The following is a 27931-nucleotide window of genomic DNA, read 5'->3' as shown; positions in this document are numbered from 1 at the left end:
TGTAATATGGTAAAAGATGGGATTTTTTACAATTAGCATAAAAAAATTTGAATGCTTCGAGTATATTCAACCCTGGCTGCAGTAGAACTCAAAACAGGATTATGTAAAGGATAATTCATGACCATTTTCCAAAATCAGGTTAAAGATGGTGCAAGAATTGCTAAACAAAGATGGTAGGGCAGCTCTATGAACGTCTCCATCCCAGCTTTCTTTGGCTTTCTCTTGTCTGATTTGAGGTCCTTATGGATTCAACAGAATCAGACAATCAAGAAACTCATGACCCATTTTCCAGCTTAAAATTTATAAATTGCAACTTGGTAAAAAAATATTTTTAAAACCCCAAAATCCAGCATTTCTACACTATATTTCCTTTTCACTTTCTCAGAGGGCAAAAAATTCCCTAGAACAATCAAAGCATTAAAATCCCTTCAGTCCCTGACAAGGCTGTTTAGTGGACACAAGTGAAAGCAAAACATCTAATAAATAAATATCTAATTTTACCAACCCCAAAATCCAGCATTTCTACACTTTACGTTCTCAGAGGGCAAACAAATTCCCTAGAACAGCTTGATCAAAGCATTAAAGTCCCTTCAGTCCCTGACAAGGCTGTTTAGTGGCCAGAAGTGAAAGCAAAATATCTAATAAACAGCTGAGACATGTGGCCAGATGCTCTTTGTTAATGCAGTTTAAAATTTTGAAATACAAATAAAAAACAAAAAAAAAAAGGTTTTCAACATTCCTCCAAGATGTTTTTAACACTGAAAATTCCCGGTAGCAATTTCTCAAATGGAAATCTTTGGAATATTATGTGCAATAATTACTCATCATGAAACAAGTTTGGCTTGTTTCACTAAATGCTTGCCCAGCAACACTCAGATTGTTGGTTTGTTTTTATAACCTAGTTTATTTTTCTTGTCCCATTTTCAAATATTTTATGCACACTGATATTTTACAATATGGATTAGGGCAGACATCTCTGCCTCAGCTAAGTATGAGAGCAAACAGCAGTGAATCAATCCAGCTTGGAGTTGAATTAGAACTCTTATCTAGAACAAAAACATTTCTGTAGGCATCTTATAAATACCATTAAGAGCAAGAAGTGCACATTATGACAAAAACAAATTACACCCAAGCTCCACCCTGACATTAAAGAATTTATGGAAGCCAAGAGAGCCACCCACAAAGACATGAATATACAGTATCAGCACTAAGCCTCTCCAGCAGCCCAAGCTCACTCAGGGCTGGAAGTGCCACATTTCTCTAAATGACCCCTCAAGAAGTAAATGTCATCATTTTTTCAGAAATTTTCATTATTAAAAAGCTTGCATAAAAAAAAATTAACCTGTAATTTTAATAATTACATAAAAGACTAGTTCATTTAAAGTAAATTTCCCTTTCCTTTCCTTTTTTTATCATTTTTTCAGGAAGTAAATTCTATAATTTTTTTCAGAAAGTTTCATGATTTAAAAGCTTGCATAAAAAATTTTAATCTATAATTAATAATTACATGAAAAACTAGTTCAGGTTTATACAGTTTTCAGGGAAGGCACATGTGAAGAAGTGAACTAAAAGTGACCAAAAAATGTTGTCAGTTACAGTTATTAGGGACTACAAGTCATTATGATTTCATTTCCTTAAATTTAGAATCAAACTCTGAAGTCACACACCAGTTTTAATTCACATTTACTTAACAGTTCCTTAAGCAATATCCCTTAATTTCCTGGAAGCTTCAACAAATAGGAAATGAAAAACAACTTAGTGAAAACTCATTTACATTTTCATTGTCGCAAGAGTTGAAAAATTGCCCTGAACCTTTTGCAATGCTCCTGTCCTGCCTGTCACACAGGATGGGGAAAGGAATTCTGGAATTCAGAGAGAAGCTGACAGGAAGGAAAGGGGGAAAAAAGAGGAAAATAGGTGGAGGAAAAGGAGGGGGAAAAGGGGGAAGAAAGGAGGGGAAAGGGGAAATAAAAGGGGGAAGAAAAGGGGGGGAAAAGGGGGGGGAAGGGAGGAGAAGGAAAGGAAAAAGGAAGGGAAAAGGAAAAGGAAAAGGAAAAGGAAAAGGAAAAGGAAAAGGAAAAGGAAAAGGAAAAGGAAAAGGAAAAGGAAAAGGAAAAGGAAAAGGAAAAGGAAAAGGAAAAGGAAAAGGAAAAGGAAAAAAAGGAAGGAATGGAATTTGGGGCTCATTAGTTCAAGGCCAGTTCTGCAGCCCCTCTGCAGCCACAGCACCTGAGGCACTGGGAGGACTGGGGTGGGTGTCACTAATGGTACAAAACACCCCCACTTCCCAGATCCTGGTTTCAGTCCCTTTAATTGATATTTTCCAAGATGAAAAATGATGAGTTTGCATCTTTTTCTTACCTGTACAACTGACGACTGCAAAGCTGGGGGAGAAAAAAAGTAACACATATTTTAATTGAGTTTGTTTGATCCAAGTGTTTTCATTTTCCCCCTCACATGCAATGTACTGTGAGCTGTGCAAAACCTCAGTTAATTTAAAAAATAAAATTCAAAGGGAAAATCTCTTTAAAACAACTTTTCTATATCCATTTGGACTTTGTTTAAAAAAAAACCAAACAACACTTGAAGCACTAATTTCCTAAATTCCAAACCCAAGCTGCTCCTTCAAATACCCTGGAAGCCAGTTTGGCTTTTTAAAATAAATTGCTCTCCACCACTGGCTCTTTCAGAATGATGACGGACTTGTCTGATCACTGAAAATAACTTTGGAAGCTACAGATTGAACACAAAAAACTTAACCAAAGGCTTAAATGTGACTGAAAAATCTTACTTCATTCTTAATGTTACAGCAAGCCACTGTAAGAAATCAGATTATCACATTTCTATGCAGTAAAAAGCAAAAAAACCACCAGATTATTTAAAATTGAGAGTTTATGCAACTGCACCATAACAACTCAAGGCCAGTGTAAGTGCAGAGCTGTGCTGAGCAAGCTTTCAGGCCCTTCAGCATGAGAAAGTTAAAGGAGGACAAAGGTGCTTTTTGAACCTGTGGCAGCAGCTCTGAGCTGTGCCCAGAATTAAAGAGGCACCTGTGGATTTTGGTGGGTGAAGGGTGAAGTCTGCAGCACATCAGAGCTGGCACTAAAGGTGCTGCAGGAACAGCATGAGTCTGAATGCTGGAATATTGTCTGGAATATTGGAATATTTCATTCCATGCTGGGATGAAAAACCCAACACCATGGGAAGACTGAAAATGAAAGGGAAAAATTCAGCAAGATTCACTTCACAGAAGTATTTGGAAGTGAGCAGGAAAAGGTTTCATTTAGCATAAGCAGAGATACAGACAATACATCAATTGAAATGCAAAATATGATTTTTGAGAGCTATAAACAGGAAATTATGGGTGCAGGGACAAGGAATGGGCTCACCAAGTGTCCCCTGAGCAGTTACCCCACAGCCAGTCAGGAGGATAAAGGGGGAGCAAAGACAGAGGGATAAGGAACCAAACATCCCCTGAGACATTTCAGAAATGAAATTTCCAGCAGCAGAGCTGGGGCTTCAGCAAGAGGCAGAAGAGCCCCAGGGACCAGGACAAGCAGCTGTCCCAGAGCCTGGGGGTGTCCAAACCACCAGGACAAGGCTCACTCTTGGCACAGCTGCCTTAATTGTAAATCTTTGTTAAAAATCATGCAGCATTCCAGGTTAAAAATAGATTTATGCTGGCTACAAACCTCTTGGTGAATTTGCTTGAGCCCCTCCAATGATTTTTCAGTGAAATAGTATGTAACAGATCTGTAAAAGTATACAAAATTTTTAATACAGATTTCCTCATCATGCTGTAAATAATTGTTTTTCCGTAACACCATTGTACTTTCAAACAAAAAAAAACCAATAATTTGATTTTCAAATTATGCTCCACAGAAATATGCCATATTTATTTTTAAATAGCACAGCAAACATAACAACATAAACTCTTTCCTCATCACACAGAAAACTATTCCAAAAGCCTTATAAAAAAATCAGTGTCACTTCTTAATAACAGTATATATATATATATATATATATATATATATAAACCAGGCAATTATAGTTGCCAATACACTGATAACTCTTCTCAGCTCAGCTGTATTTTTAGACTCCAACACTTCTGTGATTTTTCCATCTATTTCAAGTACTTCCTACTACTAAAAATGGTCTTTTTTTTCTTGAACACAAATTATTTTGATGGATACTGCTGGGAAAGAGGAATTAATCTGTATTTAACTGATCAATTCTCCAAGTAATGCAGCAAAGGATCTGTCTCTCCTAATTATGAATTTAAGACCGAAGTCTTAAATCACTGAATAAAACCTGAAAGCTCAGCATCACTCAAAAAAACAACCAAAAATTCAATGGAAACCCAGTTCAGTGAGATGAAGATTTCCATAATTATACTCAGGAAGTTTTTAATAGAGCAGACATGAAAGGAAAATTTATAGTCTAGATAATGTTGCATTAATACCTATTGTTGTCTTGTGCCAGTTTACACAGAGCATGGGTGATCTCAGCACAGGCAAGGATTGCCCCATGGCGTGTGTGCAGATCTGAGCCCACTGATAAAGGCAGGAGTCTTGGCAAAACTGAAAGAGATTAAATAATTAATTTATTACTTTTTTAACAAAGCATTGTGACAGATCACAGCTCTCAATGTAATTTTGCCTGCCTAGAAAGAACACTGGAAAAACATTTCTGTAAAGTCAAGTATCCTGGTACCTTTGTGAAAAACAAGTTTTAATGAATTAAATTCTGACATATCACACTGAGCTATTTTACACTCCCTGGCTGAAACAAATAAAACAACATTGCTATTGGGCCCTGAGCTGGCTGAGCAGCCAGGGAAGTGGATGGATTTGATTTCCATGTTCAGTGAAACCTTCCTGGACCACAGCAGGAGCCCAGGCAAGATCTGCACTGCAGCATCTCAGGGGCTGGGCACTGCCTTCAGCCACGGGGAAAATCTGCCAGGGATTTCCAGATCTCAGGAGCTGCAATGGGCTCAGAAAAGGACCCTGGGCTCGTGGTAAGAAACATCTGGCTACACCCACAGTCAGAAAGGAATTCTTCTGCAGGTGTCAGGCTGGACAAGACAAAACAGATCCCCCACCCTTTCCAACATCAAAGCAAGAGCTGGGAATTGGAGGGGCAGCTGCTGACAAAACTGCACCTCACAATTCACCTCAGAACAAAACTTCACCTCAGAACCAGCAGAGCCCAGTGCAGCCAGCTATCAAAGGCCCCAGATAAAAACCAACCTGGCAGTAATTTAAAATTTTTTGCGTAAAACCTAAAAAGAGGTTAAGCCATCAGGGTCACAACACTGTATTAAGCGGCAGGGGGAATCTTAATTTTTATTTGTAGGTTTGTCTTGCCTCAGCTCAGCCTGGCAGGGCAGAGCTCAGCTGGTACCTACCCACGTTTGCCATGTACTCAGGGGCCTGGGGAGTGATGTTGTGCAGAGCTTTGGTGGAAAGTTCTCGGATAACACTGTAAGAAAGCATTGCTGAGGGTTAGCAAGTCAGCAGAAGCAATGTGCTAAAAAAATCATGTGAGCAAGGGACTTCTGCCCCCAATCAAAACAAATATTCAGAATTACAGTACTTTCTGTATATCCTATGCTTCCCCCTGTAAAAAAGCCAACCAAACAAAGAGCAGCCAGCCTGCAGCCAGCTTTCAGTGGGGTGAAAAGAGCTCAAAGAGAGAAGGAAAAACACCAGTGGGGCTGGTGGGACCTGAGGGCTTGTTCTGGGCCCTGGCAGGGACAGTGCAGTAAACTGTGATTATTTCTCATGATGCAAACTCTGATCAGCACTGATAGAATCTCACCTGTGTGATATGTACACATTTCAATCTCCATGAGCACTGAATGTGAGTAAGCACCATCTCTATGCATGAAATCTGCTTTAATTAGGATAATTGTATGGTGACAGTGTTTACCCCTCACACACACTATATACCATATAAATGGGTTTTATTAATCTATTAACAGATTGAGGTCATGGCCAAAAGACAAAATTCATAAACCTGCTTAAGTGACATTGTGCTTGGGAGGTACAGATGAGATCACCCAGTCAAATGCTGCTGCAAACCCAGGTGTGAGTAAATTTTACAGAAATAATCTACAAAAGCAGAAAAATCTATGCAGAACAGTCAATTCCTGGATATTATTAATTAGATTTTATGAACTTACCTATCCCAGTGGTTAATCTTCATGTTAACTAAATGATCAATCATTGGCTGTGTATACTCAGAAAAGCCAGCAATATACACACTGAAAATGAACAAAAAACCAGATATAGATTAGAAATATAGTCAGAGAGTACAGAACCAATATCTGTGTGCATTTTAGCACAGCCTATTCCAAAGGTTTAAATCCTCTAAATTACTTAAATGTGCCTTCTCCTAAATGGGATGCAGCTGAATGACAGGATGGGAAATATTCTGAATTATTGAAAAAACTTAAAGCCACTTCTATAAAGCTTTCAGATTCTTTCTAAAACCTGCTCTACATACAACAAGCTTGACATTCAATCCCATTGTTACACTCCAGAAAATCCAGATGTGTAGATTAAATTAAATAATTATTTCAGATTGGAGAAACACATCACTGATATCAACTACAAGACAGAGGGAAAATAAGTAAACAGAAATGTGTTACATCCAAAATGGAGAAGGGGTTTTCCATTTGTCCTTTCTAAAAACCAAACATATGCAGGCAGTGAATGGTGACAAAAGCTGAGGAGGCTGCAGAGCTCAGGAGTGAGGTGGAAGGGAACAGCAGCACCAATCAGGGAGCCTGCATTGCCCAATCACAGCCACACTTCCAATCTCCAGAAGCATCAGCTATGGAAAGCCAAGGTCAACACAAGTGAAGTGAAATGTTTTTTCAGTACATCTGATGAGTGTTAAATCACCTTGGGAGGCCCAATAACCAGCAGGACTTTGTGTCAGAAGGGCACAAAGGGACTCATGGATTATCTTAATTTCACCTTTTCAGATCTTTTGAGTGATTAATTTGCAGCTCTAATGGTGTTCCACTGATATACCTCTGTGCAGTCAGAGGCAAACAAAGAGAAAAACCAAATACTGCCACATGTTCCCATCCTGATATCTATGGAATTGATCAGAGAGGGAATCCTTAAATCCACAGCCAGACCTCAGCACTGCACACAGAACCACCCTCTACTGAGCCCTAGAGAAGGATTTGACACTTGGTTCAAACTGCTGTTGATGCCAGCAGAGATATATAAATATATATAAAATATAAAATAAATATAAAATTCATATCTCTAGGTCCTTTCCCTGCTCTGCAGGAACCCACAATAACAGACACATTTCCCTTGCCATGTTTGAGCTCTCCTCTCTTCTTTGTAGTTGCTTTTCTGAGTCCCAGTTTTAGCACCCAACCATTTTGATTGAACTTCCTTGCCCAGCTACAAATCAATCTCTTGGGCCACAGTGTAGGTAAATCCCACTTTTAGTTTTAGCTTATATCTTTAACTGCAATCCTCATCTTCTGTTCCTACTGAGAACTTAATGCAAGAAGCCCTGCATACAAATCTGATTTCCTGATGGTGCTGCTCACATTTTTATACCCCACTCAGGTTCAGCAGCTTTTTCTTTAACTCTGCTTGTAGCAAGCTCAGAACTCCTGGAATCACATCATCTCTTTACTGCCATTTCATATAAAATAGGTTTCCTCAACCTTCCATCCTCAGAAATGTGTTATGATATTTGAGCTGAATCCTCCAAACACCATCAGCAAAAAGGAAACCCAGAGTGAAAAACCTGCATTAAAATATTTAGATTTGAAAGGCTCTAAACAACCATTTATACACACACACACAAAAATATTTTTAAATATACATGATGCTGCCCCTTTACAGCAATATCATCATCATTGATGAACCAAATTCAGCTGTAGAAAGTGATACTTTTTTTTATGAGCTTTTATTGCTCAACATTATCATGGTACATGTTTTCTGAGTAGCCAAATATATACCTGGGTGCTTTTTCCTTTAATGTTACTCAGAGAAAAATAAGGAAATAGCCAAGTAACTTAGGTATTAACCTGAATAATGACAGCCTGCTTGAAAAGCAGGGGTTTTTTTAAGTAATAGAGTGAATGAGATAGCAAATATTTTACAAAAGAATAGTTTGATTAATGGCACTGAAAATGGCTTCAGAGAACCAAGCTTCTAAGTGCATAAGGCTGTTTATTAAAAGATTTACAAATTTATTCCCCTTGTTGAACAAGAGAAATTGTTGTTTCTTTCTTCTTAAAGAAAGAAATCAACAGTAAAAATATTTTCACTTGGGTAAGTGGCGCTCGTACAAAAGCTGTGGAAATCACAGTGAAAGAAGTAAAAAAAAATAAAAAATTTAAATTACCAATTCAGCTCTTGAAAAGTCAGAAGAACATAATCAGCCTCCAAGCCAGAATTATAGAAGAGAGAAAATAAAACCTGCTTTGTCACTTTTGGATGTTTTCAATTTTGTGTTAGTACAAAACCCAGAGTTTCAGCAATGCCAGGGATGCCATGCTCAGGGATCTCGAGCAGCTCCTGCATTTCCCCATCTCCCGTGGGAGGCAGCTCTGGGGGAGGAGGGTGGGGACCCCAGAAGGGCTGACAGTGGGTAAAAGGTGAAGGTTTGAACAGACTGAAATGATTCTGTACAAAGGGGACAATGCAGAGGTGGACAGATCAATAAAAAACCAGCCAAGGTGAAGACAGAGGGCTCCAGTATGAATTAAAAATCTCTCAGTGGATGTGGAAGAGGTTTTACAGTGACTCATGTGAGCCAGAGAGGTTTGAGAAGAGGATCCATGTTTGATGAGAGGATCCATGTTTGATTAGAGGATCCATGTTTGATAAGAGGATCCATGTTTGATGAGAGGATCCATGTTTGATCAGAGGATCCAAGTTTGACAAAAGAATCCATGTTTGATAAGAGGATCCATGTTTGATCAGAGGATCCATGTTTACCCCTATAAGAATTTTCTACCAAGGTCATTGACATAGAAACCAAGAAAGAAAGAAGGATAAATAAGAGAAACCTGCAACTGCCTGTTCCAATGAGCACTTAGTTTGTCTCCCCTGACCAATGAGTAAAGAGTGAACTTATGAGTTTTGTAAAAATGTATAAAAAGCATGCATGCTGGAATAAAACCAGTTTGAAGCCTTCTGAAAATGGAATATATTGTTCTGGATTGTCTCCCTCTCAACGACACCAAGTGGAAGTGACAAAGCTGGCAGTGCAGCATGACCCACCATGCAGCAGAGTGCAGTTTCTGCTGCCCAAGGACATCAGCAGCTCCAGCTCTGGGCCCTGCTGGGCTCCTGAGCAGCCCCACAGGGCCATGTCCTGCCCTGTCTCCACCAGGGCTGACTCAGCCTCTGTGGGTGCTGCTCTCCCCACCCTGGCTCTGGACACAGACTCTGTCTGAGACAACTCAAGCCAGAACCAGCCCTGGCTCTTTGTCATTTCCTCGTGAGGAAATGCAATATTCTGCTCCTTCTGGCCATCCAGTTTGGCTCCCAGCTCCCCTGATGTCAGCACCTCTGTGTTTCCAGAGCTGACTCTGTATTCCAGGTTTATAACCAGCCCAGTTTGGGTACTGCCATCTGCTCTTTGCAGAGATCAGCTGGGTTTTTCAAACATTACTGCACACTGTGGCCAGCTTTCCACTGAGCTAACACAGGCACTGGAGCTAAAGGTCTATGCACAGACCACAGATTCAACAATTTGGGCAAGCTGTTCTTTTAAAATTATAAAAAATGATTTTTTATAACCTGATTTTTTCCCCCATATCAGAGTCTGTCTACTGTCATATTCATATTTTCTGGAAAAATCCCTTTGGCACAATTTCTTCTCCTGGGAAGATGAGAAGCCTCAGAGAAATACAATATTCTCATTTGCTTCTCCCTGTTTTTGCTGCTTTGGAATGTGGCTGGAGATTGTTTACCAACAGGTGAATGTTTGATTGGTTTCATGTGAATTGTTTTTACTTAATGACCAATCACCATCAGCTGTGTTGGACTCTGAGGAGTCAGTCATGAGTTTTTATTACTATTCTTGTGAAGCCTTCTGTCTGTATGCTTTCTCTTTCTTTAGTACAGTTTTAGCTTAGCATTCTTTAATATAATAAAAGTACATAAAATAATAAATCAGCCTTCTAAGAACATGGAGTCAGATTCACTCATCTCTCACCTCGTCCTGGGGACCCCTGCAAATACCAGAATCTGCCATCACAACAGCCTCTCCTTTGACTACAACTCTCCAAACTTCATCTTGTCCAGCCTTGAGCAGCTTAGACACTTTTGTGACACCTCCTGGCTGCTTCCTCCTCATAGCCAAGGAAATCATGGCCACATTTTCACTCTGCCTCACACCTGATAATCAGTCATCAAAAAAATAAAACCACAATTTTGATTTACTTAAAACCATCAGTATTAAACAATGTTCAGTAAGGTGAAGTAATCAGATAAGAATTTCATTAGGTAGAAGAGCACCATCATATTTAGAAAAATTAATAATTGGAAACTTACCTTATAGTCAAGTAACAGTTAACTCTGTTACCAACAGCAAAATAATCAGCTGCAGTCAGGATGTCAATGCCATGGGGGAAAGTGCCCTGCAAACAAAATATTGTTTTAAAATGTATCATACATTCCAAATAGGCAACATGATTGAAAACAAATCTCCTGCTACTCTCCCAAGCACTGAAAAAATACAATTTAATTTATAGTAAAATCACTTGTGCTAGAGACATAAAGGATATTGAATATATAAACAACAAAATAGCTCACTCTGCCCAAGCCAATGGCACAGGCAGTAACCAATGCAACAGCTCCTTCACACCTCCCAGTCATACCAAAATATATATTTGGCTAAGGCATGACTATGTATATACCCAAAAGATGATTCCTCTAGAAGGATTTAGATAAACATGTTTCCAGTTTATGTGAAGGCACAAGGTGAGTTTAATGAAATATAAAATTAGAGATTTAGGCAGCAAGAGGTGCATCATGTGTAGAGTACATGGGAGTTTCTACTTACACTTGTATTTTGTGACTCATTAATGAACTAAAAAATGGGGTTGGTTTGTTTTGAAAATGAACACTGGGAACACTGAATCCTACTAAAGGATCCCACTTCTGCCATCTCTTCTCAAACCAGTCTGTTTCTAGAAGATAAATTATCTTTCTAAGTATGAGATTTCCACTTAGAAATCTGCATTTCTGTGTGCAAGCAATCCAATCCAGATATTCAGAATTTTATTTGCTCTGGCTGGTTTAACAGAGCATCAGCAGAGGCAGCAGAGCACCCATGAGCCACGATGAAAAACAAATGGAAAGGAGCCAGCTGACACTGGCTCCACTCTCTTCCAAAAGGGACACTCAGAGGGTATTAAAACAATGAGGCTCCCTGGAAGTACAGGTTTGGGATGTGATGCAGGTTTGTTTACAGCTCACTCATCCCTTCCACATGAGGATCCAGCCATGCAAAACTAGTGGGAAGTATCTCTCCATCAGGGAGAATCTCTGGAGCAGTTAATCCTGGAAGCACTGGGAGCTGCCAGCTGCTGCCAAGCTCTTGCTCTGGGAAGCAGAATTCCAGTGCTCCCAAAAAACAAGGCCTGAAATCTGAGTGGACCAAGGACAGACAGAGCATTTATGGCTTATCCAAACCTGCAAGTCTTGGTAACTCAAAGGGAAAATGAATGCTCAGTCCAAAAGCCTCATGAAACCTTGACTGGGGGCAAAAAGGTACACGAGAAACACCTCAGTGTGATTTAAGGCCAAAGAGCAATGGAAGATATAAAGATTCACACTCCATAAGGAAAATCTCAGCCAACACTTTGAGTTCTAGCTGCCAGCTGGACCTTGCTGTTTGTTCCCAGCTGTGTGTGCCAGTTGGATGGCACCTCACAAAGGGCACGGTGCCACCAAGCCTGTCAGTGAGGCAGCATCATTCCTGACTTCAGGAACACACAGGTCACAGCCAGGCAGGCTTTACAGGAATACCCAACAGCTTCTGTTCTCCCAGAACACTTCAAACTTCTGTATAGAAGCTGGTGTTATTAGCAGTATCTGCATTTCTCATTATTTATGCTCAAAAAAATGCTTCAGATTTTTCAGAGCTTCCATTGACACACAGTGTAACTGAATTCTTACAATGGCTTCTGCTGTGGCCATCAGCAAGCTCTGGATTTGGGACATGTGGAATTACAAAGCTGAAGGAGGCAGGAACCAGGGAACAAGTGAGGGCAACCTTTTTCTCCACCTATTTAGTACCAGCTTTATTACCTCAGGTGGAGAATATGCTTCAGCTCCTTCCAATCCAGAGAGAGAGTGTCTCTTTCAACACACTGAACTCAGAGGGTGGATCTACTCATTAAGTAACCATTGTCCTAGGCACCAAGGAATGGTTCAGCAAGTAAAACTTCTGACCTTCTGCAGGAACCAGCAGGAGCCTGACAGCTCCTCCATGCCATGAAAACTCAAATGTTTCACTGCTGATGTGAACACAGAGGCTGAAATCATCATCATGTGATTGAGTTGTGGGTCAAGGCAGAGTCTGAGAGGAACCTTTCTGGCTGTAAACATGGGCTGTACTCCTCTGATTCAGAAATTAGTAAAAAGATGATGGCATTTTTGCTAGATGGAAGCACTTCAAAACCTGCAGCAGCCAGGAGCCCTCTCTCCCTGGAGCTAAGGCAGGCTGAGGTGTTATTTGCTTTGTTCAGCACCTCACACTGTGCAATCAGGCTGGGCTGCTGTGATGCCCAACCTCTCCAGGGCAGCAACTGCAGGCCCAGAAGAGCCACCCTGGCTTCTGTTTACCACAGACCCAGCTGGGTCAGGTCACCAAAAATCCCTCCTCTCTTCTTCCCAGTCTTCTTGCACCCTTTCTCTGCTAACTTACTTCTAGAAATACACACTGAACATGAACAGATGGTTTAACAGCCAGAGCTCTAAAGGAATAAAATTCTGGCTCAGAACACAGAGATTTTCAGAAATGTTGGCAGGTGACAGCATTTTAACAAAGATCCCTGAAAGAGCAGCTTATTGATAATAAAATTGCTTTAATCATGCTCACATGCCCTGTTCACAGGAATACACTGACTGAACCATCCCTTCCCACACTTTCTCTCTCTCTTAGTTGTATATTCAGCTTTATGAACTCCTGGTGAGAAACCAGTAAATCCAAGGCTTTACCCTATTTGTTTTTCCTCCAAGTTTGAAAATCAAAGCTGTCTTGAAGATTTTAACTACTTAAATGTTGTTAAGTTACATAGGAACCTACCACAATACTTTTTACCAAAGGACTTGGTTACATCCAAAAGTACCAGATTTCTCAAAATATCTGGATGGTACAAGAGACAAGCCCACAAATGGAGCTGAAGACTCTTGAGCCTTGTGTACTGTGGAACCACCAACTACAGCAATGATTGCACAGCCCACTTCAGTTGGTCTGATTCTATTGAAAACTAGAAAATCAATGAAAGCAAACCAAGTTAAAAAAAAACAATGAAAACCCCCAAAAAAAACATTAAAAAACCAACAAAAAAACCTCCAAAAACAAATTTAAAAAAAAAAAACCCTGCACTTTTCCTGCTTTAAAAGCACTGTAGTTTCCAGGGTGTACAATGACCAGCTCAAATGCTGATTTTGCTTTTCTGAAGGACTGAAAATTACCAGTAAGCTCATTTTCTTCTCAAACTAAAATACTAAAATAAAACTCACACCTCAGAAAAACATTCCACAAGAACTAGCTGCTCATAATGACAACAATTATTTTGTGACATTCTTTCCCTCAATTTTTCCAAAGCCATGGTGTCTAATTTTGATTTTAGGTACTCCATGCTTACAGTAACCTCCAAGGCACAAATGAATGAAGATGCAGGGAAGTCACCATACCTGTCTCCCAACATTCTCCTGGAAGGCAGCCTGAGGAACAGAGAACAAACACACCAAAACGAGTCAGGTTTGCTTTTTGATAAACACCAGATGATGAATTCAAAACACACAACAATATAAATGACCCATGGCTTTTCTGCTTTAAATAAAGTAAACTTTGTCAGTAGAACAAGCCCGCAGGGCTTTTCTGTTTCTGCATCTCCACATTCTCTGTTCCTGGAGCCTTATGTTGCCTGGCAGCAGTTTGAGAATTCAGGTTTATTAAACTTGTCACACCCACACAAGTGCTTGGGAGTGACACCAGGCTTGGCCCTGGGATGGGAAGTCAGTACCTGTAGACAACAGCAACTGAGGCAACTCACTCTTGTCTGACTTCAACATCATTTGATAGGAGTGGGCAAAGTTTAATTCTTTGTCAATGAAAACTTTGGGAAAAACCATTGAGACTGTAATATTCATCTACAGGGTATGTGTCTGCAAGCATGCTGAAACACTGGGCTTGTTAAATTTGAAGACAAAATTCATGCATATCTCTTGTATTTTGCACTAAATAAACTCAAAATCTTGCAAAAATGCAATGAAAACAACCAGGAAGTTAATCTGTCTACTTGTATGGCATATAGAGGAAAACCTGCTTAATTCTCTCTCTCAAAAAAGCCCATTATTTTTATCCCTTTAAAGGCCATAAAATCCTAAGCACTAATAAAAGCTTCTGTAAATTTTAACTCTTTAAGAGAGGGGAGACCATTGTTATCTGGACATTTCTCCATGGAACTCTCTCTGCACACAGAGCTTTCCAGTGATGAACACCACTCGTTAACTGATATTTAATGGACAGGGGAGAAGCTCCAATGTTTACTGAAACACCACAAGAATTTGGACAGCCAGAGCTTCTGTATCTCCTCCCCAGCTCCAGCAGCCCTGTGGTAATCCACCTGTGACAACAACAGGTTCAGCTGGCTCCAGAGGAGGATCCCACTCTGCAGGTGGAGCGAGGGCTGACGCCAGCCGGGACGGAGCCGGAGCCTCCCGAGGTGCTGCTGCCTGTTCAGGCTCCTGCCCGCAGCCCCTGCAGCCTGCCCAGGCAGCTCCGGGCATGGAGCACAGCCTGGCATCCCTCCTGCTGCCAGCACTGCCCCTGGGCAGCACATCCAGCCGGGATGGGGCAGGAGCTGGGGCTGCAGCGGTGCCCTGGGGCTGCTCCTGTGGGAACCCAGGACATCCCTCTGGCTGGCCAGGATGGGCAGGACCCTGCCAGGGGGCTCAGAAGCCCTGGCATGGAGCCCAAAACACCTGTGGGTTTGATTATCACCCATGTACCAACCTTATATGAAGACCAAGAGCAAGCCACAACAGTTTAGGGAGAATAATAGTGAAGTTATCACAAGGTGGAAAAGTGGATTTTGGGGTTTCTGGTATGGGGGTTCAGAAGGCAAGATGGAGGGAACGGGGAGTGTCCAGCCTTTCTCCTGCTTCTTCTTGGCCTCCATCTTCTGCTGTCATGTTGGCACTTTTGGATTGGTTTAGAGTAGAAGCTCACTGTCTAACATAGGTGATAGGTATTGGGAAGTAATTGTAAACATTGTACACGTAGTTTTTAGTATAAAGACATAACACAGCCCTGGGGGCAGGCAGAGTGCCTGGAACTGTCCTGCTGAAGGACCTCAGCAGGGCAGGAGAAAATTTTTTATAGATAAGAAACAATAAACAACCTTGAGACAGAGAAATGAAGAGCCCTGAGTCTTTCTTCAAGTGCCGGGCTGGGAAAAGAGACTTTCCAACTTTTCTTGGGGTCACTCCAACCAGTTGAAGATCCAGACATGCTCCCTGCTGATGCTGCAGCCCAGACAAGCTCTACCCCTGCTCTCCTCACTCCAGGACAGGGTGCCTGTCACTCTGCACCATTCATTTCTTTCTACTTCCAGCTTTAGGTCCTGCTTTATGCTGCCCTCAATGCATCACTGCAGGCACAGGGTATGTTTTATGCTATGCAGCCTCTGGAGATCAAGCAGATCTCATGAAGCTGTAGCCAGTTATTTGTGCAGCTCTGAGCTCCCCCTTGGTGGAAAGAAGGCAGTCAGGTGAAAATCTTTTAGCCCATTCCATATAAAAAGGTATGTTTGGGGTGCAGAACATATTTTCTGGTAACCCTGGTGTATCCAGACTGGACAGTGCTGGGTTAACAGCTGGACTTGATGATCTTAAAGCTTTTTCCCACTTGGATGATTCTATATTTTATGCTACTGAAACCCTTTTTTACTCAGCACAGGCATATTTCAGTGAGTATGACATTCTCGATCATATCCAAGGGATTTCACAGTTCAACCACTGAATTAAAGTGTCATTTAAAAATGTGCTGCTCAGACAAGTGCCTAAATGATACAAAATCTGTAAAGCCCTGAAATTGCTAAAATATGCAAAATTCCTAAGAGATGCCAAATACTTCAAGTGTTTTGTGAGAGTAATTTTCCAGTTTTTATACCATCCCCTTCTGGAGATGGAAAAACTGGATAAAAAGATACTAATGTAAAGATTCCATGAGATCAGAACCAAGGTGACCAACCTGAACACTCTTCTTTCCTACAAAAAGTGATAAAAAATATTACAGCATTCTCTAAAAATATTTCATTTAAAACTAGCTATTTTAAATACTATCACTCAAACAAAAGGGGAAAAAAGCATCTTTGAGATGTCAGAGCTGAAAAAAGTCCAATTCAACATCACTTATTCATCTGATTATTCCTTATACTGATTATTCATGAAAGAGTTGCACAAGCCAGCCCAGAATGCTTGTGGAGCTTCAAAAGCAGAGTCTTGTTCTATTCTCTCTAACCTCAGGGTTCAAAATGTCTCTATTCACCATTTTATTTTATTGGTGCTCTGCATTATAATATATTGCATATTGTAAGAGATGGAAAATCTAGTAAAACCTGTTGTTTATTTAAATATGTGTTTAACTGTAAGTAATGATTGGAAATATTTAGCACTCCCAGGTATTTTTCTTCAAAATTGTAATAATGGCTGGTAAACACAAAATATTTCTTTGCCTTTCTAAAATAAGAGAAAAGGCTTAAGTAATTTCATAAATGTCCAACAAACAGCCATTCCAAATTTTGAACAGCTCTGATTTAATGAAAAAATTAATGAGATTGGAGGTAGCTGATTTTCAGACAGTTCAGGAGCCTGGGCTACAGCAGAAGAGGGAAGTCAGGAGAAATGTGCTGGGTTTTAATTAGAAATACAGATACTCAGGCTGCACTGAGCTCTCAGCTTGAGCCTGGCTGGTTTAGCACAAAGCTCATGGCCAAAGTACCAGTTTAAGTGTAGAAACACACTGATGATTAGATCAAACCACCAAAGGTAAGCAGCACACTTGTAGTGGCAATTGTGTTAGAAAGATTTCTCCTTGGTGTCCATATAAACCCTGATTCTGAGGACAATTCCTAAGGATCACACAAATAATTCACTTTTCACCACCTATGCTCCCTAATGTTTCATGCAGCTCTCAGGAAAATAAATTCCTCTGAGGAACTGATTTGAATAAAGGCATTTAAATTATCCAAGAATGCCAAATTCTAGTTTCTAAAATGTAGGAGTTGAAGTCTGGGGGAAGTAGCATTGCTGGCATTTGTTAGTTGTACAGCAGGGAAGGGTTCTAGCACTGCTCAGCAATCTGCAGCACCTTGGCTTGCCCTGCTCTGGGCAAATTCAGAGCCAGGAGCTGAGCTGGGCTTGCTCAAGCCCTGACTCACTTCCCCAGCAATTACACTGCAGCTTCATTCAGCAGCTCCAGCAGCAGCACAGGTGTGGCTACAAAAAGTGAGGATGCTAGCCAGGTATCCCTGAGAAACCCTCCTGATGTTCTAAACACATCACTCTGCAAAATTTCTGTCAAAAAGTCAGACCTGGGAATGTGCATATTGAAAAGATTGTCTGTTTGGTTTTTTTTACACATTCAAAGTGACATTTATTGTCAGGAACAGAGATGTGGTTCTTTGGCAGACACTCTGATATGAGTTCATACAGTTAGAGGGTGGAGTTTTTTACATATGAATAAGATAATTTGGTTTTTCTGTTAAAATATAAAATTTATACTTTTTTTTAAAGGAAGCAAGTTCAATGTCTACAACACATAGACTTAAATACTCATAGATAAAATGTCCATTCTTCTCAAATTATATAAGTATAGAAAGTTGTAATTTTCCATCATTTCTCTTCTCTTAAGAACACTCCTCTCAACTCTCAACAGCATAAATATTTCTACAGAAAATTTCCACAGAATATACTTTGGTGTCAGTTCTATTCCCTGCCTAACAGTATCTGATTAATGGATTTGCCACTCTTTTAAAAATTTCCAGTCCTATGGAAATTTTATATAACAACTAAAGTTGTTATATAAAGAGTTTTATATAGCAACTAAAAATATGTTTGAAGGAGAGAAATTATCCTAGAAATTTTAAGTTTACCATGACTAAAGAGTAACAGCTGATGCACAATCAGGAAATTGTAACCTCACAAAACTCCCCACCTTGGAAATGTGCAAAAGAGCCAATATCTGTGTATTATGTAGGACCCTTTTGTTTGTGATCTTGTGACTAAAAAATGCTAAATAATTCTTTCTTAGGTACTTTATCTTGATCATCATGACAGCAATACAGCAGTCAGCTAACTGTGGCCATAAATTCAGATGTGCATGTGTGGATTATATAATTTAACATCTAAATTCACAAGATACTTCTAAGGATTTAAAAAAAAATTTTTTTGCTCCCAACATAATATTTTGCTTCTCTACTGTAGTTCTATATAATTAAGTCTACAAATTATTAAATGAAAACAAATAAATAACAGAGAGATGGAAGCTGGATGTGGTAACTTACAGAAGCAGCTCTTCTGCAATTAACATCACGATCAAACACTGCAGCAATAACCAATGCACTGAGGAAATAAAATATTGAGCATTAGTACAAATTTCTGAAAAGGAATGTGCAATGCCATCATTTCAACATTTAGCCTTCTAAGCAGAACATGCAGCATGTCCTCTAAGGAGATTATTATTTAGAAATACAAAGCTGAACTAAAATCTGAGTTGAAGTAACCTTGTGCTTTCTTGTTTCTCTTGTTTGCTGTGGACTTCCCACAGCACAACTGCCACCCCACTGTATGAAAGGAATTTATGGAATACACAAACAGGTTTTAAACTGAGCAGGGGTGTAAAACTTGGACATAATCATGTCAAATGTGAGACTCAGTGCTATTTTTAATGAAAACTTGGAAATACAGTTTCTCAATAGCCAAATGTACAGCAAGTCTTGTGTAAGGAGCAAACACAACACAAAATGAAGCAATGGAAAGCTGCAGTTATCTCCACGAGAACAGCCACATCCTGCAAGGCACAAAAATCTAACATGCAAATCCTGGTAAAAAGTAACCTGCAAGATGAACTGCAAAGCAGTTTTTTAGGGTGACCCTTTAGAGACAGAAGGATGATTATGTGAAACTATTCCTTCATGCATGAAGTCTGGTGACCCTGCACAGGGCAATTCTTGTGCCTCAAAAGAGCTGCTGTTCAAAGATGTGCTACACAACACAGGAGAGAGAATATATCCCAGGACACACAGTCTGCAGCTTTAGAAATCCACCTCCAGCATTCAATTAACTCCAGCAACAAATAAACATCACTTCAGGAGAATCATTTAAGCAGAAAATTATTCCTTTCAAAGCCTGAAACTCTTCATTACATGATTTATTGACTCCAGGCAAAACCGGAAATAAATACCGGCTGAAAAGTAAATTCAAGATAGCTTTGCTTCAGCATGAGGATATTAATTACACTGATAATATCAAACTTCCCTGGGTAGTGGCTATCAGTTCCCTACAGTGATGAATACTGTGTTGTTCTACTTCTCTGAAATGCACAGTCAGCTTGGCCTCTGTAATTTCAGTTTAAATCCATTAGGGAAAACAGGAGCCAGAAAGTCAGAATGAAATGGAAACAAACCCCAATAAAGGGTTCTAAAGGCAGTTAATGCTTTCTTAGTGCTACCTGCAGGAGCAATACCCCATCTGCCACAAAGACAAGAGGAGAGAAGAGGTCATCCAAACACCAGAGCCTGCAGAGCAATGTTCAGGAAGCATTCAGGAAGCAGCACTGATGCCTCACTGCTGAAAACCTGCTGGGTCAGGTACACACTCTTCAGACTCGTGCCTCAGGTTTAGCTTTTCTATTTTTCACATTCTGTGCTGCTTTAGTGTGTGGGTCTGGGTTCACATCAGGGGATGGTGAGCTCTGTACACAGAGTAGGGAGACAAAAAATTCCTGTTCCAGCTGGGCACCAAGGACAAATGATCCAAATCTCAGCCCCAAGAGCACAAACACCGTGGGCTGGAGAGAGAAAAACAAGAAGGATGGGACTGCCTGGGCTAAAGCTGTAGTTGGACAATTAACTCCAATGTGCAAAGGGAGCAGAACTCATAAAAGTGTGAGACTCCCTGACAAGTCATCCATTTTATAACCATTTTAAATCCATCTTAAGTGCAACCCTGGCTAGGCTCTTATGCTACTCAAAATATATCCATTGAAACCTTCTAATAAATCCCTACTTTATTCTTTAACTCTGTCTAGCCTCTGTTCTAGGCCAGCCTTCACAAGGCATCAATCAAGGCTTGCTAATTCTCTGGCACAGAGAGACTTAAAAATTATTTTAAAAGGACACTTAAGAAGTATTATAGTTTTAATGATATGACTAGCTCCCATAAATGTTTTAATTAGAGAACTTTCAAGACTAAAAGATGTGGAGGAAAATGATCCTTGAAACCAAAAAGAAGCAAATTTCTGCCTGACATTTCTGGTTTTACAGACTAGAACAGAAGTTTGTCAGTTATTCAGTATTTCAATATAGGTCTTTTTTGAAGAGGGGGGGAAAAAAACCAAACCACAAAAAACCCCTCATCACACCAAGAAGCTCAGAATCCTGAGTGCTGCCCTCACTGCATCAAACAAGAGCTCATTTACAATCACATTTTCCATTTTTTCTTACTCTTCTGTTACCTTAAGACAAAGCTGTGTAAATAAAGCCAGTAAAGCAGTTTATTGTCTGTGCCACCTGAGCCACTCAGTGCTTCAAACAACACTGGGGGAGCAAAATGAAAACCCCAGGAATTCTATCAGTGCCCCGTTAGATTGCTAAATCACACTGCACTCACTGTTCCATGCTAATCCTTTTAAAGAAGCATTCTAACTTATCAAACTCCACAAATGCTCTTTTCAGGCTAATTCCCCCTTGGAAGCACAGGCACATCCTCCCCAAAGCCAGGCTTAGTGCAGAGGGTGGAACACCTCCAAGGTGTCTTCACCTGGCTGCTTTGTCGTGGGAGTTTATGTGATACTGCACCAGGATTTCCTAACAGAAAGAAACTGGTGATGTCAAAGCAAGTGGGATATTTTTTTAAGCTACTCAAAGGATCATGTCTTGACTTGCCCCAAGTGCACCACACCTGCCTGCTGCCAGGAGGAGCAGAGGATGGCTTTGCACCGTCCAATCCTCATGGAACACCTTTATTGACTCCTTTACACTCTCCAGTCTCCATGGAACACCTTTCCTGGCTCCTTTGCACCCTCCAATCCCCATGGAACACCTTTCCTGCCTTTTTTTATACCCTCCAGTCCCCATGGAACACCTTTATTGACTCCTTTACACCCTCCAGTCCCTATAGAACACCTTTCCTGGCTGCTTTACACTCTCCAGTCCCTATGGACACTTTTCCTGCCTTCTTTACACCCTCCAGTCCCCAAGGAAACACTTTCCTGACTCCTTGAGAGATATGGAGCCTGCATGCACGACAGCACATTAAGTGCACAATAAACACAGATTTAAAAATTAAGTTGCAATTTTATCAGTCAACTAATAATTCTCCCTTTCCTCATTAACCATCCTCACAAGGCCTCCCCTAACTGGCCTCAGGGAAAGTTAGAAGACTCCAAGTATGTCAGTGGGCACTGCCCAGCCCTTGTGGGTCTCATTCCCTTCCCTGACAAGGTGGGGAGACCCAGAGCGCAGAGGTGGGCCAGGTGAGAGACATCAGAACACAGAATTAAGCACAAGCACCAGCTGCCCTCAGCTCACAAGCACAAGGTGTACCAGGCAATAAAGCTGAATTCCTTTTACCACCTGCAGCAGGCACTTCCAGTCCCCACTAGCCACAAGCAGCAAGAAGCTGATCCTGCTGCCATCAACCCCAGTGTGCCACCCTGAAGCTGTGGGAGGAGAAAAATAAACTCTCCAACCTCTTGCCTATTTGGTACAAACCCAAAATTTCCTTCCTGAGCCTTAAAAAGGGTGAAGTGGTAACAGAACAGTAAATTCTCCTCCCTGCTGTACACTAGGAAAGGGAAAGAACCACCACAAGCAAGGTGGGTTTGAACAATCCATGCAAGAAAAGGAGGTGAGAATTGTGTCTGTGGAGTATTGCTGCTGCAAACAGCCCATTCTGCACCTCTCCAGTCATGCCAGCCCACCTGGGAGGGCTGCACAGGGAGCTGGGTGATGAAAACATATCTAGACCCAGGGTTTTTTTAATTTTTGAGACAAGAGCAGTTCCCCTGTTCCCTTTACCCCATGGAGCTGTGTTAGACCACTGCAGGAGCCCCACAGGACAAGGAGCAAGCACAAGGGCCTGCTCCAGCCACAATGCAGATGACTCAGGTTTAATTCCTCCTGTTTATCTAGGAGAAGGAGAAATGCTGTGACCATTCCCATTTCCACACTGCTACTTTTGCAGTCCCTCTAACCCAGCTCACACAGAGCTCTCACACATCCTGTTCTCCACTCACCCTCCTGTGCTGTTCAGTGAGTTATTCCAATGCAAAAATTTGAACTAAAAGGGTCCAAGTGTAAGAAATACACATGTGGAAAAGAGCAACAAGAAAAATGCTTAGAACAGGAGTTACAAAGCCTGAAAAAAGAAGAAGAAAAGGGGAAAGGAGAGGGTCTGTGATACAGAGGTCCCTTTGCCCAAGTGCCTTCAGCACCCAGCTCTCCTCTGCAGGAACATAACTGCAGAAAGCCATTCCCCACATTTCATCACAGTACAAGACATAGCTCAAAGCAATGCTTCAGATTTCCCCAGTTCTGCAGGACAATCCTGCCCTGGAGCAAGCTCCATCATCCATCCTGAGCCACACCTGCTTGTTCCCCCCTCCCAAAGCCAGGCAGCACCCTGGGGAAGCCACGGCTGCCTGCCCTGGTGCTCTGCTGCACAGAGACAGATCCCAGCTCCCAACAGATCCCAGCTCCTGACCCCCCTACACCAGCCTAATTCTCTAAAATATCTGGTCTTTCTGCAAGGTCATGTTTTGAAACTTGTTGAAACTTGTTTCTGGTTCAATCTCTCTCTCAGCAATGTCATCCCAATTCCATGGCCTTCTTAAATCAGTGCACTTTATCTCAGTGTTTGCATACAGATGTGTAAGACTGTGTGAGCTTTCTGTCAGATTTTGAGAATTCTTTACAAATCCGTTTCTCACAAGTTCTCAAGAGATCCCAGATCCAAACCGATCCCAACTCCTGACCCCCCTACACCAGCCTAATTCTCTAAAATATCTGGTCTTTCTGCAAGGTCATATTTTGAAACTTGTTGAAACTTGTTTCTGGTTTCAGATCCCAGCTCCTGACCCCCCACAGCAGCCACAACAGGCAAAGGAACCTGCACCCTGCACAGCTCCACAGTTCAGATAGCCAGCAACCATTTAATCACTCTAATTGCAATACAGAGTGCAAGTATGTTTTCCTTTTTATTTTTTTGTTTAGGTTTTAAACAAAACAGTTCAGCTCCTTACTGTGCACCTGCCACTTCACAGACAGCAACTTCCACACCCAAGGGGGCAGGAATCAAATTACCCACATTTCCAAGTCATTAAATTCTGTTTCACTTTCCTCATAGGTAAGCTTAAAAAGAGAGGCTGCATGTAGAGACTGGGAGAGAAACAAACAAAGCTCAGTCAAGTGGTACTTTTATAAAGATATGCTTGAACAGCAACTTCAGTGAGTGCATCACAAAAAAGAGCAACATGGTCCTGCAAAAGAAGTGAAGTTTCATCTACATTGCCAAGAATTTTCTTTTTGTGGTCCTGTAGTTTGAATAGATGAGGCAAGGTTTTAGAAACCAGTTTAACTAGACTTTAACAGACCATTAAGCAGATGAGCAAGTGTATATTGTTGAAATATGGATTGGGAAAAAAAACTGACGTGGAAAAATACAAGCAAGCGCTATTAGAAACACTCTCAGGCATGTATTTCCAATAAGTGTTCTCTATATTTTTATCTTCTTTTTGTGTTTTTATTAAAAGAGTGGCAAGGACAGGAAAAAGAAGGGGTGATCTATGATCTACAGCAATCTAAGTTTGCAACTTCAGTATTCTGCCAATTTCATCACTGAAGAGAACATTCATAAAAAAACAGGGAAGAATCAGCTGACAGTGAATATGGAGAGAAATATTTTTTTAAAGCACTGTCTGAAATTTTACTAAAAAACCAATCTGACTTCATGCAGTTAAAGTGATTTTTCACTGGTCCAAAGTGAAATATTTATGTTCCTTTACTGCTGAAAAAACAATGTCTTTCAATTACAAAATGATCCAAGAAAAGGAAAAAAGAATCCCCTTCAAATCACCCTCTGCTTTAATCTGTAACTGCTGTTAAGGGGGCATAGGGCAGGACCCAGTTTATGTATTTTGGTACCTAAGTGGGTCCCATGTGCTTCCAGCAGCTGAACACTGAGTCCAGGATAAGCCTTGTGCAATTCCCAGCACTAAGCAAAGCCAGCAGCTCAGGACTGCAATCACTCAGCACACTTATGGAAGGTGTTTACTATTTTTCTCTAATAGTGTATATTCAGGCAGACGTTTTTGCTGTGTAATTCAGCTCACAATGGATATTATGCATTTTGTTTCAAGATGCTGAGTGCTGCATTTTTGAAGGGTAGCAACAATTTGCTTGTGGCTAGAAGGATGACTCTTCTTTAAGTAAAACAGTGACACACCTAAGGCTAGATTTAAAAAAAAGCCGTGTGTAATTATCAGCTTGCTGACACAATAGGTGAAACTGTGTGTCATACTTTATTTGAATTTTTTTTCACCATTTCTCTTTGGAGTGGCAATTCTACCTTCAAGAGTTGATTTAGAAAAGGAATGGCCACTATAACTAAAAAGATTTTTAAGTGAAACCTAGTATAACATTAATACTTGCTAAAATACCTTGCAGCTTTGTTGGAAAACTAAAATATTACAAACCACAACACCTTGCAGCTGTTCATTAGCAATTTCAGCTTCCACCCCATGTTTCTCTCCATCCCACCAATTTATTCCCAACAACTGAAGTTGTCATAGATGGCACAGCCACAGCTCTCATTGGTTTTGTTACCACAGGCAGAGGGATCTCAAATATTGTCATTTGACACTTTCCTGAAAAGAAAATAATCTGTTACCAGAAGAGGCTGGAAGCTGAAGGGCACCAGCTTCTTCAGAAAAACAACTCCTGCTATAAACATCTGTTCCAGAGGTCCCACCAACAAAGCTTTGTGACCATAAAACTAAAACCACAAACCCTGAAAAATCACAAGGTAAACCTGCATCTCACCTATGGAGACCAACACTGCAGCATGGCAGGGGAAAGGAGGAAATGAAATAGGAAATATATTGTTCAAAGCATCATGAGCAGAAGAGAAGTTCTGACAGACAGAACAGATCAGAATTCTGATAAAGGGAAGGCTTGAACACTCACAATTGGGATTTCTTAAGTTTCTACAAGCAAAAAGCTTGCCCAACCTTAAAGGAAACCTTTAAAGTTTTTCAACTCAGAGCTTTTATTTTCACCAAGCTGATTACCAATCTATAAAAATTATCAGATTTGAACCAGACTTCAGGACGAGTCTGGCCATACCAACACCAAAGATTTGCAGGCAGTGAGAACATAAATGTAACTCTGCAGAGCTGTTACCACCGTGCCACAGCCATTTGTTACCACTCTGGTGACAGGTGACAGTGTGCCTTCACTGCTACCATTAGTGGTGGTTAGATTACAAAAAGAATACAAGATTGTATTTACAATATCAATCAAAATACAATATTTACAATAATACAATATCATGGGATTATTTCACTGTGCAAATACATCTTCAGGTGCCCTTAGCTAAGAATTTCATACTACAGATAATTTACTATGAACTCAGCTAGAAGTGAATTAAATATGACCCTTCAAAATAAAACATCTCATTAATAACTTATTGTGGCAAATGTCACTGTTGCTAGCATGCCAAAGTGAAGCAGGGATATCCTGGAGTTTCACCTTCTCTTTCCACAAATTATCCCAAAACAGGGGATGTTTTAGGCATCACATCTTGTCACAGAGTCACCAGGCTCCTCTCCTTCACAATCTATGCCAGTGTAGATGAAACATCATCAAAACACCATGAAACACATCATGAGAGAAACAAGGCTAAAATGTCTCAGCATTTGTTGTCTGCTCTCTATGGAAAAAAGGAAGAAAAATGGTGCTTGGCCTTAAGAAGATGGACAGCAGGTTCTTAGACAGGAAGGTTTTATCAAGGTCTCAAAAAACACCAGGAGCAAGTAGCACAGGACAGAGACTTGCTGGGTGAGCCTGCATTAAAGGACGAGCACTGAAAAGTGAAACTACAAGGGTGAAAACCAGCAGAGACCAGCCAGGACTCTGTGTCCAGGAATAAAAATGGATTCATTCACAGATTGTCTCAAAGAAATTTAAAAACTGTTTTTAAAGAAGAAAGAAACAGTCACATACTCTTTGGGAATATGCTGAGATCAGTAGTAGGTAGCCCTGTGTGGGAAAAGTAGGCTTTTGGATGAGATTGAAATAGTTTTGTCAGCAATCTAGAAGCAAGGAAGTCCCTAAAAATTAAAGCAGAATCCAGAACCACAGATCACTGTATAGTCCAAACTTCTATTGTTTTTAAAAAGAAAATATTAAATGCCCACTGATCAAAAACCCTTCTGATGGAGACAAAGCTGCTGTCAATGGCTGTGCTAAAAGTGTGCCAAGAAACTGTGAGAAGCCACCTTTGTGTTTGCAGTGCAAGTCACCCGTTAAGAAACCTCAAAATGTCAGCCAGTGTGTGGCCAACAAAAAGGCCAAACAACAAAGTCCCACAGGCAAGGAGGAGGGAGAACATGAGACAGAAGAAAAAAGGTAAAACCAGTTTGTATCTGCAAAAATAGCAACAGTATTAAGGGAAAAGTTGCAGCAACTTGTAGTCCACCATTGCAGTAGTACCAATTTGGAAATCTCTTAAAAGATTTTACTTTTGAAAGTCTTTTGTAACAGAAACCATGGATTGAAAAATAACTATACCAGTCAATTCCATTCACTGCTAAGTGAAATCCTGCACTCTGCTTTACTCTATAAAACCACAAGGCATCAAAAGAGGAAAAATCCTCTCATGTATTTGTTAGCTTTAACTCAAACAGCTTCTTAGTAATAAAACCACTACTATTGAAAAGTGCTGTGTTAAGGATTTTGTATTGCCATGTAAGGTTCTTACCTTTTTCAGAAACTGGAAGTGGTTTTATCTTCTATTCAAAATAATCTTTGATTTGGAACACTTTAAAAGGAAAATTATAATTTGAATAGAAGCAGAGCTGAGGTATACTTTATTCTTTTAGACTTAACCTGCTCGATTTGCAAGCTGTAAGCTGGTCAATAAAAATATGCTTTATTCTTTGCACAACACCCATCTGACGAAGTCCCATGAATCTTGGATTGTTAGGAACAAGACACAGCTGAAAAAGTAAGAAACAACCTCTTCCTTAAGATTTCTCCTAATACTTCCAGCCCTTTCTGACTCCATAAAGCAACTCCTCCATTTTAGAATAGTTTGTTATTTCTGCCTCTACTGAACTAAGGTTCCAAATCTTCTCTCTCTTAAACTTAAACTTCTCCTCTTAAACTCCCTGAGCTGATGTCCCTGAGGTCCCCACA

The 27931-nt window shown here is 40.5% G+C and overlaps 1 protein-coding gene across 1 annotated transcript in view; it reads right to left on the bottom strand.

Moving 5' to 3' along the window:
* The window catches only part of TBCD (tubulin folding cofactor D), a 119644-nt gene that overhangs the window by 41549 nt on the left and 50164 nt on the right, over window positions 1-27931 (bottom strand). The window contains exons 16-23 of the mRNA XM_064728162.1: window positions 18800-18857; window positions 13923-13952; window positions 10548-10633; window positions 6188-6268; window positions 5411-5484; window positions 4463-4580; window positions 3693-3753; window positions 2362-2384 (exon numbers count right to left, since the gene is read on the bottom strand). Coding sequence (XP_064584232.1) covers window positions 2362-2384; window positions 3693-3753; window positions 4463-4580; window positions 5411-5484; window positions 6188-6268; window positions 10548-10633; window positions 13923-13952; window positions 18800-18857 — 531 coding nt within the window. The remainder of the gene's footprint in view (window positions 1-2361; window positions 2385-3692; window positions 3754-4462; window positions 4581-5410; window positions 5485-6187; window positions 6269-10547; window positions 10634-13922; window positions 13953-18799; window positions 18858-27931) is intronic.

Source organism: Zonotrichia leucophrys, chromosome 18 (genome assembly GCF_028769735.1).
Source record: "Zonotrichia leucophrys gambelii isolate GWCS_2022_RI chromosome 18, RI_Zleu_2.0, whole genome shotgun sequence".
Taxonomy (NCBI): Eukaryota; Metazoa; Chordata; class Aves; order Passeriformes; family Passerellidae; genus Zonotrichia; species Zonotrichia leucophrys.
Note: the sequence above shows the minus strand (reverse complement) of the source record. Positions and strands in the feature narration are given on the sequence as shown.